The sequence below is a fragment of the Myxine glutinosa genome, chromosome 14 (genome assembly GCF_964187855.1).
Source record: "Myxine glutinosa chromosome 14, kmMyxGlut1.1, whole genome shotgun sequence".
Classification (NCBI taxonomy): domain Eukaryota; kingdom Metazoa; phylum Chordata; class Myxini; order Myxiniformes; family Myxinidae; genus Myxine; species Myxine glutinosa.
The window spans coordinates 35,158,066-35,176,475 of NC_136274.1; the positions used below are offsets into that span (position 1 = coordinate 35,158,066).

The following is an 18,410-nucleotide window of genomic DNA, read 5'->3' on the forward strand; positions in this document are numbered from 1 at the left end:
CTTTGAAAACCGGTAGCTTATATAGGCAAAATAGGTCATTAAACGTACAAAACTTTTTGTTCCGAGTAAATCGATTATTATTATCTTTCCAACCAAGTAAATTGATTATTAGCTCACCTGGAACTAAGTTCAGGGGAGTTAATGCTATGCACGTCGTCCGTCCGTAAACACTTGAAACTTCTTCTCCGAAACCACTGATGGGTTTGCCACCAAATTTGGCACAAATGGTATTTGTTGTGTTGTGACTGAAGTTTGTGCACGGCATTAAAAATATCGTGGTTTAAGGGGGTCTACCGGGGGTCAAAGTGGGTCCAGGTTTGATCCCCCAAAATAGGAATTTTCTATTTCCTCTGAAACTACACACACTATTTCGATGAAACTTTATCACAACCTTCATCACCTGTGATGTACAGAAAATTGTTCATGGCATTACAAAAATCTGCCCCTTTGGTGGTTTATGGGGGGGTTGCCCCACAAAATAGGTATTTGCTTTCTTCTCAGAAACTACAGACTGAGAAACTCAGACTTCCGCTTCCGGTCCCTCGAGCGAGGAGACTTGCTTCGATCTCTCCAAGACATCAAAGTTTGAGTATTTTCCCATTCGTGTCTTTGTCAAATTTCCACTGGTTATTTTATTGTGCATGTGTTATTGTGTGTTTCTATTTAGTTTTGGTTTTGTAATTATTGCAAATTTGTGTGTAATTAGTGGGGGTTTTTTTTCTTTTCTTTTTTCCGCACCTCATGCGCGGCCTGGTCTCTCCAGGCTCCTTCCCCCCATCAGTATTTGTGAATATAAGTTCTTTCCTTCATAGTATTTGCTTGTTTCTTTGATTTTCTTTTCTCCCCCCTACCTCTCACGAACATCTTACCCATTTGTCCAACGTTTTAAAAACAAAACAAATAAACAAACAAACAAAAAAAATCTATTAATTCTTTCTCTCCTCCCGGACACGTGCTTGTTCGCTCTCCTCATAGTCTCGCCTTGTGCCCCGCCCCCTACATCTCGTTTTTCTTCCACCTCTGCTCCTTCTTTCTCAAATCCACGTCCTCACTTAGAGACTTTTCCCAGATTATTTTTCATGGTTTTGTTTAAATATTATTCAAATATGTTTAAACCACAGCTGTGATGCTGACGCCACCCTCCCCCCCCCCCCCCCCCCCCCCCAGAATTTCCATGTTTTAAACGTTTCCCAGTGTGTACCGTGGATTAGAATAGGTACACCGTATCCCTGCGTGTCGTAAGAGACGAATAAGAGGGTTGGCGTCAGGAAGGGCATCCAGCCATAAAAACATTGCCTCAAAAAAGAGAACCATGACAATTACAACTACATATGGGCAGGTTACAGCCCGAAGTGGAGATCGGTTTCTGAGGTTTGGGACATGGAATGTAGGGACAATGACAGGGAGATCAGGAGAAGTGGTGGGAGTATTGGTCAGAAGAAGAGTGGACATATGTTGTGTGCAAGAGACGAGATGGAAGGGAAGTGGTGTGAGAATGGTGAAGGGTAGGCAGGGACAGAAATACAAGTTTGTGGCAAGGGTGCCTGGAGGGCATCAATGGTGTTGGTGTCATGTTTTCTGAGGAGTTTGTAGACGGTGTGGTGAGTGTGACTAGAGTGAGTGATAGGTTGATGATGGTGAAAATGATGATTGGAAAGCTCTTGGTGAACGTCATCTCAGGATATGCTCCGCAGGTTGGTCGGAGCGATGAAGAGAAGGACAAGTTCTGGTGTGCGATAGAGAAGCTGATGGAAAACGTGAAAGATGAGGAAGTTGTTGTGGCAGGAGGATACCTAAATGGACATGTGGGAAGGAGTATGGATGGTTTTGAGGGAGTTCATGGGGGTTACGGATATGGTGTGAGAAATGGAGAAGGTGAAAGGGTTTTGGAGTTTGCTGATGGAGCTGATTTGTTGATTTGTAATACTCAGTTCCAGAAAGAGGATAATAAGCTTGTTACATACACGTCAGGTGGGTCGACGACAACCGTTGACTACCTGATGGTGCGTAGGCGAGATAGGGGGCACCTCCGGGACACAAAGGTGATCCCGGGGGAGGAGGCTGTTTCACAGCACCACTTGGTTGTCTGCGACATAAGGGTGAAAGATGCGAGGAGAGCTCGGCGGGTGAAGTACCAACCGAGAATGAAGGTGTGGAGGTTGAAAGAGGTGACAGTAAGGGAGGCATTAAAAGAGAGGCTGAGTAGAGCAGAGGATGATGTGGTTGAGCTTGAAAGTGGTTGGATGTCAATGAAAGCTAGTCTGTTGGGAGCCATTGGTGAGGTATGTGGATGGACAAAAGGACCACCGAGGCACTCGGAAACATGGTGGTGGGATGATGAAGTTGGAAAGAGTATTGACGAGAAGAGGAAGAAGTTCAAGGAGTGGCAGAAGGCGAAGGGTATGGGAGCAGAAACAGCAGAGCATGAAAGTTATAAGGTAGCCAAGAAGGCTGCAAAGAAAGAGGTAGCAAAGGCGCAGGAGGCATGGAGGAAAATGTTCGGAGAACGCTTTGATTCGGAAGAGGGTCAGAGCAGTATTCGGGATTGCAAAGCAGATAACGAAAGAGGTGTGATGTGATGGGGGGTGAGTTGCTTGAAGGATGAAGTGGGACAAATCGTTGTCGACCCAGATGGAATTAAAGGAAGATGGAAAAGATATATGGAAATGCTGTTGAATACAGAGAATGAATGGGATGGCAACATCCCATTCATTATTATTATTATTGTGAGATTTTGTGAGATTTATTATTATTATTATTATTATTATTATTATTATCATTATTATTATTATTATTATTCATGATCCAATTTTTTAATCTTTGATCCTTGAGGATGGATGAAAGTGACTGGTTGAGAAGAGTGATGGAAATGAATGTAGAAGGAAGTAGAGGACAGGGAAGACCGAGAAAGATTTGGCTAAAATGGTGGAAGAAGAAATGCGGGCAAGGGGGTTAACAAGGGGAGATGCAGAAAATAGGGCAAAATGGAGAAGATTGTCATGGGGACCGCAAGGCTAACCCCCGCTCTAGCAGGGAAAATGGCCTTTAAAATGCATGTTGTTGTTGTTGTTTGTCTCAGAAACTACACACGCAATTTCGATGAAACCACCACAACCTTCATCACCTGTGATGTACCAATGATTGTTCAAGGCATTCGAAAAATTGGGGTCTGAGGAGGTATATTAGTGTAGCAGCATAGCAAACCTGTTGTGCATTTTGTGATACAAGCACCAAATTTGGTACACTAGTAGACTATCATATTATGAAAAGATCTGGATATTGGGCCATCTCAGATTCAGAGATTTGATTTTTGCAAGATTTCGATTCGATTGGGATCGAAGAGAACACCTTCTTCGTCTTCTGTACAGTGAAGTTGCCAGCCCTGAATTCTCTGGCTACATCTGGGTGCTTCATTGGGAGTGCAACCGTGTCCCTCAGGTGAACAGGGACCCACCTGGCATAGTGTGTGTGGTCTAAGGCATGGAACCATGGGACCAGTTCCGTCAGGGCATCAAGGTACGTCGTGAATGAAGCCTGCCGCAGAGAACGCACGTAGACCAGTACCAACATATCTAGTTCCAGCACAGTTGCCCAGTACTGAAAGTTGGGAATGTCTTCTCCTCTCTGGTGACACCAGTCTTCGAACTCAGGCAGGTCTTCTGCATCATCAGCATATGTCATACAGTGGCGTTCATACGCACGGTGTTGCAGGATGTGCAGTGCCGCTGCAGTGATTTGATGAGCTCTTCTTGTGCGGGTGACGTGGGCAGCTCGTAGGAAGGAGTCGGCCGTCCCTGGCGTTGCAATCTCAGCTTGCAAAATCTGCAAATCTTGCAAAAATCAAATCTCTGAATCTGAGATGGCCCAATATCCAGATCTTTTCATAATATGATAGTCTACTAGTGTGCCAAATTTGGTGCTTGTATCACAAAATGCACAATTCTTTTGAATATTTGGGCTAAGCCGCCCCACTATATGGGGTTGGGGGAGGGGGGTTGGCCCCAAAATAGGTATTTTTTTTTTCTTTATTTGTTTAAAGTCTTGTGATTATGTTAGTATGATTCCACATGCTGCACTGTCTTCTAGCAACCATTGAAATTGGATTAAAATACCTTTAGTCAGTGCAGTATACTGTTTATTCTACCAGGTGAGTGCCAGGCGCATTGCCCCTATGTTTAGTTTTGTAATGGTGCCATTTTTATTATTCTATGACAACAGGAACCCTTTGAGAATTAAGCATGATGGATGCACACAAAGGGACAGAAGCTTCTCTTTTCAGTAATCTATATTGTATTATAAAAGTGAATTTGTATATTTTGTTTATTTATTTATTTATATGTGCTTCAAAAACTAAAAAAACGACTGAACCAAATTTTGCATGCTGCTTAAGGGTACTCCAAGTATGGTTTCTGTCAGGGTAGCATATATGGAGGAGGGAGTTGAAGGTGGGTGAGGGGGAGGGGGAGGGGGTGGAAGACTCCAATTCTCTCTAGGTAAATGCATCGTATAGCGACCCCGGTGGTAGCCATTACAAATCATCATCTTGTATAACGAAAGTCAAAACAACTTGATGACATGCATTATGGTGATGTTGAAATCTGAGTGTGAATCATTTGAAATTCTCAAAATATATTTCACTCACTTTAAGCAAAAGTTCAAACCAAAGCATGCAACACTGAGATTCGCAGCAAAGCGGAAATGAATTTTGCTTATGCCATATGCAGGCGTGGCCAAAAATATTGGCACCCTCGCAATTTTTTCAAATGATGTACCATTTCTGCCAGAAAATTGTTGAAATTAAAAAATCTTTTTTATCCACATATGTATTTCTTTGGTATGCAGTGGAACAAAACCAAAAAAGTTGAAAAATGTAATAAAACTTAGCTTATTCCACACAAATCCTAAAATGGCCCAGACAATATTATTGACACCTTTTAGAAGTTGTTAGAAATAATTAGATTTCAAGCAGGTGATTCTCCTTTACTTTGGAATTGAACTCACCTGTGGTGAGTGGCAGGTGCCTGCAATATAAAAATCTCTCATTTAACCAGTTTGAATAGAGAAAAGGAGTCATTCTGCTGTTTTGTGTCACTGTGTGTACCGCAATGAGCATGAAGAAAAGAAAGAAAACCAGAGAATCGTCTGAGGAGGTGTTACGTGGTCCCCTCGGTGACTACCTGGTCTCGGTGACCCCCGGACCGTGAGAGGACCTTCGCCAGAAAGTAGTATTATATATGCGCTTTCGCAACGCAATCCCTATGAATTCCACCCAAGAGAAACTGATGTTCAATGATATATTTCCAGGGTAAGGATATCATACAATTTCAATGATACAATCACGGATATATTCCCCGAGCAATCAACAACAAACAACCATCAACAATTCCCAATCCACAATCAATTCCCTATATGATTAAGATGGCCATCTTATATATGTGTCCCCGTTGGTACTCACGACCCCCTTTTAGTCTCTGTCCCGCACAATGTCTCTGGGCCCCTCCTGACCAAGATGATGGTTGGCGTCGCCGCACTCGGGCGGTTGAACGAACCCCGGGTGGACGTGTTTCCACCGGGCAGGTATCGTACCAGGCACCACGGCTGCAGCCCCTCGTGGCCACGCGAAGCGGGTACGGTAAAGCAAGCAAAAAGCCCCACGCCGCTTGCAACGCGTGTTAGGCCCCAACGTGCGACCCGTACGCGTCTTTTTAGACGGTGTCGCGAACGGTGCCAGACGCTGGGTCGGTGCACGGCCACACGACAGTTTGACGTCCACCGGGCAGGTATCCGTCCCGGTAACTCCTCTCGCCAGACGGGCTCGGGAACGCCGCTTTTCCACACGGCTCAATCAATCCCACCTTTCGTCGGAGCGGGGCGAGGAAGAAGAATACTCGTCGCTTTTCTTCCTCGTGTCTTTCCTCTTCCGTTTCCGGTTTCTTTTTCAGAAGGGCTCCTGACCCTCCAACCACAACAACCCTTAATCTACTACACATGGATAAGCAAAGACCTGAATGGTAATTCACATACATTCACATAAATATGTAACACAGGTCAGACACATGATTGTAGCCAAGCATGGACAATATCAAGGCTACCAGTCCATCACAGAGACCTTGATGTTCCTGTGTCCACCATACGCAATGTTATCAGGAAGTTTAAGGCCCATGGCACTGTAGCCAACTTCCCTGGATGTGGCCGCAAGAGAAAACTTGATCGAAGATTGCAGCGAAGGATTGTTCAAATGGTGGAGAAAGCACCTCGATCAACTGCCAAACAGATTCAAGCTGACCTTCAGACACAGGGTACAACAGTATCAACTCGCAACATCCGTCGCCAACTCGATGAAAGGGGGTTCTATGGTTTGAGACCCAGGAGGACCCCACTGCCAAGAAAGCCTGAATGGAGTTTGCCAGAACCCACCTGAACAAGCCAAAATCCTTCCGGGAGAATATCCTGTGCAGAGAGGAGACCAAATTAGAGCTTTTTGTTAAAGCACATCATCTCTATGTTTACAGAAAACAAAATGAAGCCTTCAAAGAAAAGAACACCTTCCCTACAGTCAAACATGGAGGAGGTTCAGTGATGTTTTGGGTTGCTGTGTTGCCTTTGGCATTGGGTGCCTTGAATGTGTGCATGGCATCATGAAATCAGGAGATTACCAAGGAGCGCAATGTTCAACCTAATGTCAGAAAGCTGGGTCTCTGTCATAGGTCATGGGTCTTGCAGCAGGACAATCACCCCAAACACACTTCAAAAAGCACCCAGGAATGGTTCAAGAGAAAACGATGAACTGTTCTGAAGTGGCCAGCAATGAGTCGAGATCTAAATCCCATTGAACACTTGTGGGGAGATCTGAAAACAGCAGTTGGGAGAAGGCACCCTTCAAATCTGGGAGAACTGGAGCAGTTTGCACAAGAAGAGTGGGCCAAACTGCCAGTAGAGAGGTGTAAGAAGCTCATTCATGGCTATAGGAAGCACCTGACTGCAGTTATTTTGTCCAAAGGCTGTGCTACCAAATATTAAGTCGAGGGTGTCAATAATTTTGTCAATGCCATTTCTTTTTATTTTCTGATTCTAAAGGATATATTAAGTTCTGGATCAAAAACAAAGGTTCTGGAAGATTAACAGTAAAATAAAGAATTGTGGAGACCAAATACTTGTCAATTTGAACGTATTTTTAGAGAACATTGTGAGTTATTTGAAAAAAGTGCAAGGGTGCCAATATTTTTGGCCACGACTGTATAAGCAGCAAGGATGTTTGATGGTGATGTTACCTGACTTCTAAGCAGATGGAAGATGACTTCAGGCAAATTATAGAGTGAATAGAGCAGAATGTTTGAAGTACAACATGTTGTCTTTTAAATCCGTCAGCAAACGGGTACTTTTGCTAGTAGATTATAATGGTTTGACTTGTTTTACATCAGCAACTTAGTCCATACAAAGCTCAGTTTATGAATGTCCCAGTATGACATGTCATAGGTCATTGAATCCCATTAAAAAGCATGCATTTTCCATGTATTTGTTATAAATAGGAAAAGTAACTTCAAATTAGTGGGGGAAAACATCCACGTTACATCATTCGGCGAAAGTGGCGCGGTGTCTTTTACCTTTTTCTGTTTTTATCTCGCTCATGCTCTTCTTCCTCTGTATTGGCTTGAAAATTATTAATATAATTGTGTGGCAGACTGGCAGTCATGACTTCGATCAAATGCTTGATTTTCATGTTTAACAATAGCATTTACAGTATCCCTTGAAACCCGTATAACACAAAAACGACAGTCACCAAGAACATTCGTGTCATCTTCATCCTCATCATGTCATGTCATAACTTGTACCAATCAAGTCAATGAAGTAATGTGCTTTATTATTATTATTATTTGAAGATTAGTTTTTATTGAGCAGTTTGCATTGGGATGCGATGGGATGACATTGGTGTATCTCGTGCACCATCACAAACATTATCCAGTTATATCTGTAACAATGCAAGGCCCACAATCTGCTCTCTGGTTTTCATGTATGTGGCTCGTGTCCATCATGCTAGCTTGGAAACATTTTGGTTGTACTGTACTTGTGAAAGCTTTGATTGCTAAGTTAAGATGAGTGTTTATGATTGGTAAATGTGGTTGCAAAGCTTGTTTTTTGTTTTTTTTCATGTTAGATCCTGGCTGCAACATACAAGGCTCTTGGTGACCACCATGTATTCCTTGAGGGGACACTGCTCAAGCCCAACATGGTGATGCCAGGGCAAGACTGTATGATTGCCTGCTCTCCTGAGACAATTGCTAAATTAACGGTCAGGACTCTCCGACGCACGGTGCCATCAGCTGTTTCAGGTCTGTCTGTTTATATAATAATAATAATAATAATAATAATAACTAGAACGGCCACTTTAAAACTGCTGGCAGTGATGACCGGTTTACTCGCACCCACTTTTGATACAACCCCACTTTTGATACAACCCCACTTTTGATACAACCCCACTTTCATTGGACATGCTTTGACACAACCCCCTTGGATACAACCCCGACACACACACACACACACACACACACACACACACACACACACACACACACACACACACACACACACACACACACACACACACACACCCCTCCCCCCACACGCACACCCCTCCACACACACACACACACCAACCCCCCCTCCACATACACAAACACACCCCACACACACACACACACACACACACACACACACACACACACACACACACACACACACACATATCCACACCCCTCCCTCCACACACCCACACATATCCACACAAACGCACATCCCCTTCCACCCCACCCCCTCCCCCACATACACACACAAACACACGCACACATCTCTACACCGTCCCCCACCCCAACACACATACACACACACACACACACACACACACACACACACACACACACACACACACACACACACACACACCCCTCCACACATACACACACATATATCCCCCCACCCCTAACATGCACACATCCCCCCCAACACACACAAACACACACACATATCCCCCACCCCTAACACACACACAAACACATGCACACATCCCCCCACCCCCCCCCAACCCTAACACACATGCACACACACAAACACCCCCACACCCCTCCCCCCACACGCACACCCCACCAAACACACACACACACACATCCCTCCCCCCTCCACACACACACACATCCCTCCCCCCACACACACACACACATCCCTCCACCCCCACACACACACACACACACATCCCTCCACCCCAACACACACACACATCCCCCCTACACACACACACGCTTATTTTTCAAGATATGCAAGTTGCAAGGTCAGACATATATATGGTGGCGGCCATCTTGGATTTTGATGTGGCGACCCAATTTTCGATAGCGTTCTTCCTTGTGCCTAGATACACCCACACACCAAATTAGAAGTTGCTACTTCGCTTATTTTTCAAGATATGCAGGTTGCAAGGTCAGACATATATATGGTGGCGGCCATCTTGGATTTTGACGTGGCGACCCAATTTTCGATAGCGTTCTTCCTTGTGCCTAGATACACCCACACACCAAATTAGAAGTTGCTACTTCGCTTATTTTTCAAGATATGCAGGTTGCAAGGTTCAGACATACATGGTGGCGGCCATCTTGGATTTTGCCGTGGCGACCCAATTTTCAATAGCTGGCGCATGCGCAGATGGGTTGCACTGCGATGCCACTGAAAAGCGACTGAGAAAACCGCGCATGCGCAGATCGCGGACATGATTCATTTCGATTTCTATCTTTATTTAATTTCCGAAAAGACGTCTGCATTCGAAAGTCGCGTGATGACGTCACGACGTAAATGCATTTCTTCATATAACTTCAGATCGGCTGGATGGATTGTGACGAAATAAACGGCATCGTGTAGGGCATTTATTTGCGCAAATTTCAAGACCAATTACGACCATGACAGCCATTTGCTTCTCGCACAGCACCCTACGTAATATGTGGATGGATGTTTGCATATGCGCAAATGGGCCACTGTATTTTCGTGTATTACGTACGCGCCTTGATGGGCTTACTTTCAGTGAAATACGATCGAGTGTAAAATAGTCAGAATTTGAGCAAATCTGTTTCATTCGTTTGTTAATATGCCTCATCTATTGACAAATCTGCGATTATAATTTTTTTTGTGGTTCAAATGACCGCGGAAGATCGCGTTATCGTGAGCACGTTCTGGAAAGACAAAATGGTGTTTCTTCTTCTTTCAACAATAAAGACTTATAGCTTCGCGACCGTACATCCAATCATCTTGAGATTTTGCACACTTGTTACTCTTCATGACTTCTACTACAGTATGAAGTTTCACGTCGATCAATAAAGCGATTCAAGAGATATCCATAAAAAAAAAAAAATTCGTTTAATTAACGATATCTGCCAAACCACGTGACCTATCGTAAATTCTAAAATGACATTTTAGTAGACTGACATGCTGAACAGAGCTGTGAATTTTCTCCTCGATTGGATCAAAAATGAGGGAGGAGCTAGGTTTTAAAGGTTCATGCTTAAAAACGTCATAACTCTGAAACCATGTGTCGGATGATGTCGTGCTCGCTGACTTTTTTGTTCGTCATGGGTATGCGATTCTGCTTGCAAAGTTTGGCCTCGATCTGTTCAGCCGTTGCAGAGAAAAAGGGATTTTCGTGTTTTCACGAAAAACAAGATGGCGGCCGAACCACGTGACCTGCGACGTCATAATTACCATTGAAATATTCTACAGACCGAGTCCCTCCTATGGTGAAAATTTTATCTCAATCGGCCCTATTATTGCAGAGAAAATGTTTTTTAAAGGAAATTAAAACTGAAAATGGCAATCGCACTGATGTCGGATGATGTCGTGGCCTGGGAGGACAAAATGGTGTTTCTTCTTCTTTCAACAATAAAGACTTTAGCTTCGCGACCGTACATCCAATCATCTTGAAAGTTTGCACACTTGTTCCACCCGATGAGAGCTACATTGCATTAAAAATTCAAGTCGATCCATGCAGTGGTTCAAGAGTTACAAGCTTTTTAAAATTTAACTTCCATTATTTATTGCGGCCAAACCATGTGACTTATCAAAACGTCTCAAGTAACGATGAAACATCCCCCCATGTGGAACATTTGTGTAAAGTTTCCACTCGATATCTCCACAAATTATGGAGGTGATTCCATTTCTAGTTTGAAATTTCTAGTTCATGCGAACGCACACACACCGCACACACATACACAAACATACACACACACAGACACACCTTCACTCTTGCCCTATTCCTCTCCCTCCCCATTCAAAACCCACAGATGTGTACTCCCCCTCCTCCTCCCCTCCCTCCCCCGCACACGTACACAGACATACTCTCGATCTCTGTCCCACCTCAAACCAAAGGGAAAACATTATATAATGTATGTTTAATGTTTCGTGACCAATTTGTTTTAAAGGGTACACAAGGTTATTTCACACATGCTCTATATCTTTCTAACCACTGATTTACTAACTCGCTAATATAAATGTTTAGTATACAAAAAATGCATGGACGTCATTAACAATTTAATCACTTTTTTTCAAACTGACCAGGTTAAAAAAAAAAATTGAACTTGTATGACTTTTTCCAAAAAAAAACAAATAACTAGAGCAATGCGACTGTGTCGCCAATATGCCTCCGCATAGTCCCACAATGGGTAGATGCCCTCGTTCACTGTCCTAAAAATAAACCAGTTTGATTTAAATCCATTCAGCTGTTTTCAATTATCACATTTTCACCAGCCGTGACAGGTTTCATATCGATCGGTGAAGCGGTTTCAGAGAAAGGAATTTTTAAAACATTGGCGTTCAAGCTAATATCGCTGCCACACCACATGACATATGACCTTAAAAATGTACATTCTGCAAATGTATGGGTAGTGGATCACGTTTGTGAAGTTTCGTGTTGATCGGATAAGGTTCATTTTTCTATTCAAGATGGCTGCCAAACCACGAAACCTACAATGTCATTTTCAAACGATGTGCAACAATGGTTAGATATTTGTAAAATTTACATCGATAGGGTAAACGGTTTAAGAGATGTAATTATTTCATATTTTCCTTCAATCCAATATGGCTGCCACACCATGTGACCAATGATATTTTCATGATCAACTTTTAATCACCATGCCTCGTCAATGACACATGTAAAGTTTCGAGTCGATCAATTTGGCAGTTTGGGAGAAGATGTTTTTTTAAGGTTTTAGGTTAAATCCAATGTGCTTGCCAAACCATGTGACCTATGATGTCATAAATTAAATATTTCAATACAAATGGGTCATAGATCATGTGCATGCAATTTCAGCTTTTTAGGATAAGGAATTCGATTAAAACATTTTTGGCTGGTATACCACTTCACCGATGTCATCATTATCATGCTTTTGTTCCCCATTGGGAGTACTTGACAATGTGCCAAGTTTCAAATTTTTCCATTCATTGGTTTCCGAGAAATAATATTTTGGATTATTTGCGTTTAATCCAAGATGGCTGCCACACCACGTGACTTCTGACATCACAATTATCATAAAACATTCTGCATAGATGTCACTCCTACCCTGAAAGATTTGTCTCAATCGGACATATGGTTGCCGAGAAAAACGAGGTTTAGGACGGATGGACAACCCGAAAACATAACGCCTCTGGCCACCTTCGAGGGGGCAGGGGAGGGGGCGGGGGGGGGGGGGGGTAATAAAAAAAAGATTTCAAAAATTCAACTTGTATTTTGAAAGTCCAACCCTAACATCCGGCAGCGTTCTGCTCAATAGCTTTACCTTTTCGGGTATATCTGAGTACGGTACATCTAAATTCCGGGCTAGGGGTGCGTTTGGGTGGTTATGGAAATGTTGCGATCAGGTTCACCAGGTTCAGCATGACATGATGAATGGAAACATGCAGAGGATCTAAATGCTGTTACATCGAGTAGCTTTGTCAGTGTTTATATAACTCATGAATCATCAAGGTTCAGGAGAGCAAAATCTATTTTTGGGTCATGATAACAACAGCCTCTTTCAAAGTTTTGATTGAAACAATTTACACATCATGGAAAATATTCTCCCAAACTCGTGACTATATACCGGGACACCCAGCTTGAAATATCCATTTGAGGGACTACTCTTTTGTGATGCAACGCCATACCTTTACAGTGTAGGAGCTGTGCTCCAACGTAAATCGGAAGAATGGACGCGACAAAAAGCTGGAATTCGTCCGAGTTTCTTTATTGTGTCAAATCAACTCGGGTACTCTGAAAAGCCCGTTTATCGGGCAGCAATATATATACACAATATCCCGGAGCGTTTGCCCGGGAAAGGCGAGACCGGGCGTGCCCGGGCGAACCCTGGAAAGGCGAGTCTGGACATGCCCGGGCGTCCTGGACGAGGCCTGGCAAGTCGAGAGCGGGCGAACCCTGGAAAGGCGAGTCTGGACATGCCCGGGCGTCCTGGACAAGGCCTGGCAAGTCGAGAGCGGGCATGCCCGGGCGTCCTGGACAAGCCCTGGAAAGGCGAGGCTGGACATGCCCGGGCGTCCTGGACGAGGCCTGGCAAGTCGAGAGCGGGCGTGCCTGGGCGAACCCTGGAAAGGCGAGTCTGGACATGCCCGGGCGTCCTGGACGAGGCCTGGCAAGTCGAGAGCGGGCATGCCCGGGCGTCCTGGACGAGCCCTGGAAAGGCGAGGCTGGGCATGCCCGGGCGAGCCCGGCATGGTGATCGCTCCGCGTCCTCGGTCGGTGCAAGGCGATTGTGTATACCCAGCGGTAGCCGCTACAACAGCACCAATCCACCAGTTTATTGTCGGATCAGGAATCAAACTCGGACTGTACAGCTCAGTCATGAGTTTTTATGACCTCACCAGATTACGAGTAGCCTGCAAGTGAAGAGGAGTAATTCATTACATATGACATGTCCAAGAAACAAACTCACTTGGATGTTTCATGTATAAGCATTGTGCTGCTGGCTATTCAGGCTTGGACGCCAACACTGCTATAAGGTGTGTGTGTGTGCGCGTGTGTGCGTGTGTGTGCGTGCGTGCGTGCATATACATATATATATATATATATATATATATATATATATATATATATATATATATATATATATATATATATATATATTGTTACGGACACGACTTAAGATGTTGCTTGACCGAGCGGAATGGCCGCCGTGTTCGCACAGTTTACCCGATTACACTCGACGTTGACCAAATCGCGCTATGCTAAATCAATGAAGGAAAGGACACAACGGCTGGGATAAATGCAATGACACAAGGGGTACAGTTCTCAAGACCTCCGGAGGAGGATATAATTGGTGATGCAGAAAAGGGTAGATTACACGGTAAGAGGTAAAGCACAGAAAAGATGGGCACTTAGACACAGTCTTATCTATCCCCGACAGACCACAGACAAACGGGACAAGACTGACTTACACGGGGATTGATGGCAGGGAAGGACAGGCAGTCGATAGCACAAGGTGCACCTTGGCTCAGGGGCAGAATCAACACGGTCCGGTCCAGAGATGCGGGGAGGTATTTCAGCGCTCGGAGGTGGCGACTTCTCTCTCCAAGCTGAGGGCGCATCTGACGTCACCTCCCTCTTCCTGCGCATGCTCAGCGGGGAGTGACACGCCCTCGGCTCGTTAGCTCCGCCCCAGATGGAATCGGTCCGCCGCTTCTATTGGGTGCGGGGGGTTACCGGGCTCCGCCCTTGGCGAGGAGCTGACAGCGAGCCCCTGCGTGGTAACCCCGTCGGAGCACATGTTCAATGGCGGCTAACCAAGCCGGAGGGAGGGCGCACACTCCCCGCGCCGCTGTTGTTGCTGTTGTTGTTGTTGTTGTTGTTGTTGTTGTTGTACCATGAGGAAGAGCTGCGGGGGGGTATTGGGAGGTCCTAAACTTTCTAACGGTGCCATACAATCACATTCTGGTGCAACGAAGAGTCAGAATTAATGGAAACGAGTCCTTAACTGACATAGACTAAGAATAACTAGCAAGATGTCCTATAGTTGTCTACGTGAGATGCGGTGGACCTGGATGCGACATTTAATGGGGGAAAGAGGGGAAGGTCGGGTCTACAGAGTGTTGTTTACAGAAAATGGGACTAGGGAATGGGGGATTGGGGATAGTTGGGAAGTATTGGGGAAATAGGGGAATATTTACAAGCGGATATGGATGGAGGCCAATCTCATATCCGCAACAATATATATATATAAAAGGTGGGCACAGTTAATCAAAAAGTTAACTTCGATAACCATTAATCAGTTAATTCGTTTAAAATGTAACGAAAGTTATCGATACACCGTTAACGTTAATTTTTACTGTAAACAAAAATCCCCCAAAAAATCAGTTTTTTGCTCCAAAACCACCTAAAAAAAGTGCCAAAACTATAAAATAAGCCTTTTTTGGGGTCTTTTTAAGGGCTTTAGAACATGGGCCAGCCTTTCATGTTAAAGGGCCCGATTTAAAACAAAAGAAAATTGCGGGGCCCACATACCACACTATACCACACTATAGCACAGTACAGAACAGCGCATTAAGCACAGTTCAGCACACTATGGCACAGAGCAGTACAGTACAGTACAACACACTATAGCACAGTACAGCACACTTATCTATAGCACAGCACAGTACAGCACACCACAGCACAGTACAGAGGCACATTCATTACCATTCAGATTATCGCTCGCCAAGCCGATCGTTCCTAATCAAACTGTAATGTATGTTTGAAGTGCCTGCACCTGCAATTGAGAAGCAACTACATGGTTGTTGTTGTTGGTTGTTCCGAGGGACCCAGAAAAATAAACGGAGTTCCGGCGCGGACCGGAGACGCTGCCTGTGCTTCAATCCCTCCCACAAGCCGACCCCTCCCACAAGCCGACCCCTCCCACAAGCCGACCCCTCCCACAAGCCGATCCGACCATGAAATTTTTGGGTTCATGGACTTGAGATGACGGAATTTAAATGTAACGGAAGTTAGTCCGATAATGATTTTCAAAGTTAACTTAAAAGTTAAATCGTTAACGAAAAAGTTAACTTTGTTGATTAACGGATTAACGGGTTGGTGCCCAGCTTTGTGTGTGTGTATGTATTGTTACAAGGTCCCCCCTTACCTCTGGTCTTGGTGGACCTCCGAACCCCAAGAGGGTCCCCGGCAGAAAGATGTTATCCTTGGTTGAAATCAAGCAAATAATGAAACCCTCAATGGAACTAGCAAATGAAACGGTCAAATCAATAATGCAACCACACCAGGTTACAAACAAACCATAATATATTATAAATCGCACACAAAGAGCCATACAACAATGGGGGCAATCACCCCTACTTTCAAATCTTATGATGATATCCTTGTCAAGCCCCTTAACCCCACACTCACGGCACCTCCCCCAATGTCTCTGCACCCCTCCAAGGCAAAGTCCCAATGTCTCTGTGCGCTCCCGCGATCGGGGAGTCGAGGCCCGATGGTCAATTGAGGCGTAGGCGAGCGAGACGACCCCGAGGTCACGTTGTTCAGCACCCAGCAACACAGCGGTGGAAAGGAACCTCACAAAGACGCGCTCCGACGTACACATTGCGGTTCAATCCGCGAGCCTCCGTATAATTCTCACGTGCCCCTTTCTGGCACAGCCATCCCCGGCAAACCACTGGGGAATAATGCCCAGCTGACACGACAAAAAACCTGCTCACTGCAGGTTGCTCCCGTGGCAAAGATGGTGGACAGCTTTCACTCCAACCCGGGCTTTGAGGCCAGGATCCTCCGGAACCTCAATGAGAATACCCGACGACACAGGCTCCACGCACTCCGGCGATATTTCTTATCGCCCGAACTTCCCTTCAAGGACGCAAAGTTCACTCGCACTGTACGTCGAATGCTCGGGCCGGAGCTTCAACAACCACGTCTCTTTTCGTTTTAGCTCTTTCACGAGCCTCGATTCAGTATACAAAAAAAAAAAGATGTCCTCCCGCCTCTTTTTCCTCTCGCTCCCCCTCTTCCGGTCACGATCCGGATTTCCGGCCACATTTTACCAGGAGTGCTTTTAAATCTTTTAACTATAATAACCCTTTCCCTTCAACCACAATCACCAGAATACTTCGAACCAACAACAATAATCATAACAACAATCCTTAGGGCCGAATCCGTAACAGTATATATATATAAAAAGTTCAAAACACACCAGGTAACAAGTGTGCCGCACTGACCGGGTCCTCGGCATCATGCCGTTTCGGCCCTTCAACTTCGATACGGTCAGCTAAGGTGGGCCAGCAGGGGCACATACACATCCACATGCAGCAACTACACCTGGACACGTACATACCCCCACCCCCAGCCAGTGTGAACGCAGACTACAACAACAAAATTGCCTCTTTATGGCCGAGGCCTTTTTTATTATGAAAAAGGTAACAAAAAAACTCACTCCAAATCCACTCAATAAAACCAATCAAAAACCCAGGAAATCAAAAGCCAATAAATCAAACAATAAATCAGAAATCAAAAGGAGAAAGCAAAGCAAAGATCAGGAAAATCAAGAAAGCAAAGTTCAAAGACAAAGTCGAAACCCAAATCAAATTCAATAAACCATTAAAACCAAAGTTCATTATCCCTATCCCACCTGAGGCAGACACCTAACTCTTAACTAACCAAAGGGGAGGGAGAAAGGAAAGAAGACCCTATCCCCCCTCCCACCCCCCCAAAACAACCAAGGAAGGGACACCTTAAATCAATAAAGATCAAGGGGCCTTTTTTCCTTTGCATACCGAAATCAACAACCGGCTGCTAACCGCAGCCGGGAACATGCAGCCACAAACACTTTGAGGGCTCGACCCACCGCTGGAAATAATAATGAAAGAAAATAAAATTCAAACCAAGGCAAAATCAAGATCAAACAAAAGGAAACCCAACTGCCCCCACCCTCCCCAGGCCGCGCCCGGGAGGGCCCACCCGGAAGATGCACCACAAGGAAGGCACCGGCTCCCTGAGCTTGCCCACGAGGCGTGAGTGTCCCAATGAGAATCACCGCCCGACAGGGCCCGCAAGCACACCTGCCGGAGCACCCCCAACCTTTCCAAGCCCGGGCGGCAAGCTTGGTCAGGGACTACGGCTGCACATGACTGTCACCCGCACATTTGTAAGTAACCTCCCACGGGACCCCCCCCCCCCCCTTCACCACGGAAAAGCCCGGCCGTATTCTCCGCTCCAGGGAGGGCTTTACGACACACCTGACGCATCGTTGCGGCCAGCACCCCGCCCCGTCGCCAAGCCTGTACCTTTGGAGGCTGGATTGGGCCATGCCCCATATCTGCCCAGGATCCAACCATACCCTGGTATGGAAACCTCTGGTTCTCGCTCGCCACAAGACGGTCTTGATTATACAGACCGTTCTCCAGGCCTG

The 18,410-nt window shown here is 45.2% G+C and overlaps 1 protein-coding gene across 4 annotated transcripts in view; it reads left to right on the forward strand.

Annotated features, from left to right (window-relative positions):
* The window catches only part of LOC137439607 (fructose-bisphosphate aldolase, non-muscle type), an 82,675-nt gene that overhangs the window by 35,266 nt on the left and 28,999 nt on the right, over positions 1–18,410 (forward strand). For all 4 annotated transcript variants that reach the window (XM_068135522.2, XM_078768472.1, XM_068135523.2 and 1 more), the window contains one exon: positions 8,156–8,330. In XM_068135522.2, coding sequence (XP_067991623.2) covers positions 8,156–8,330 — 175 coding nt within the window. The remainder of the gene's footprint in view (positions 1–8,155; positions 8,331–18,410) is intronic.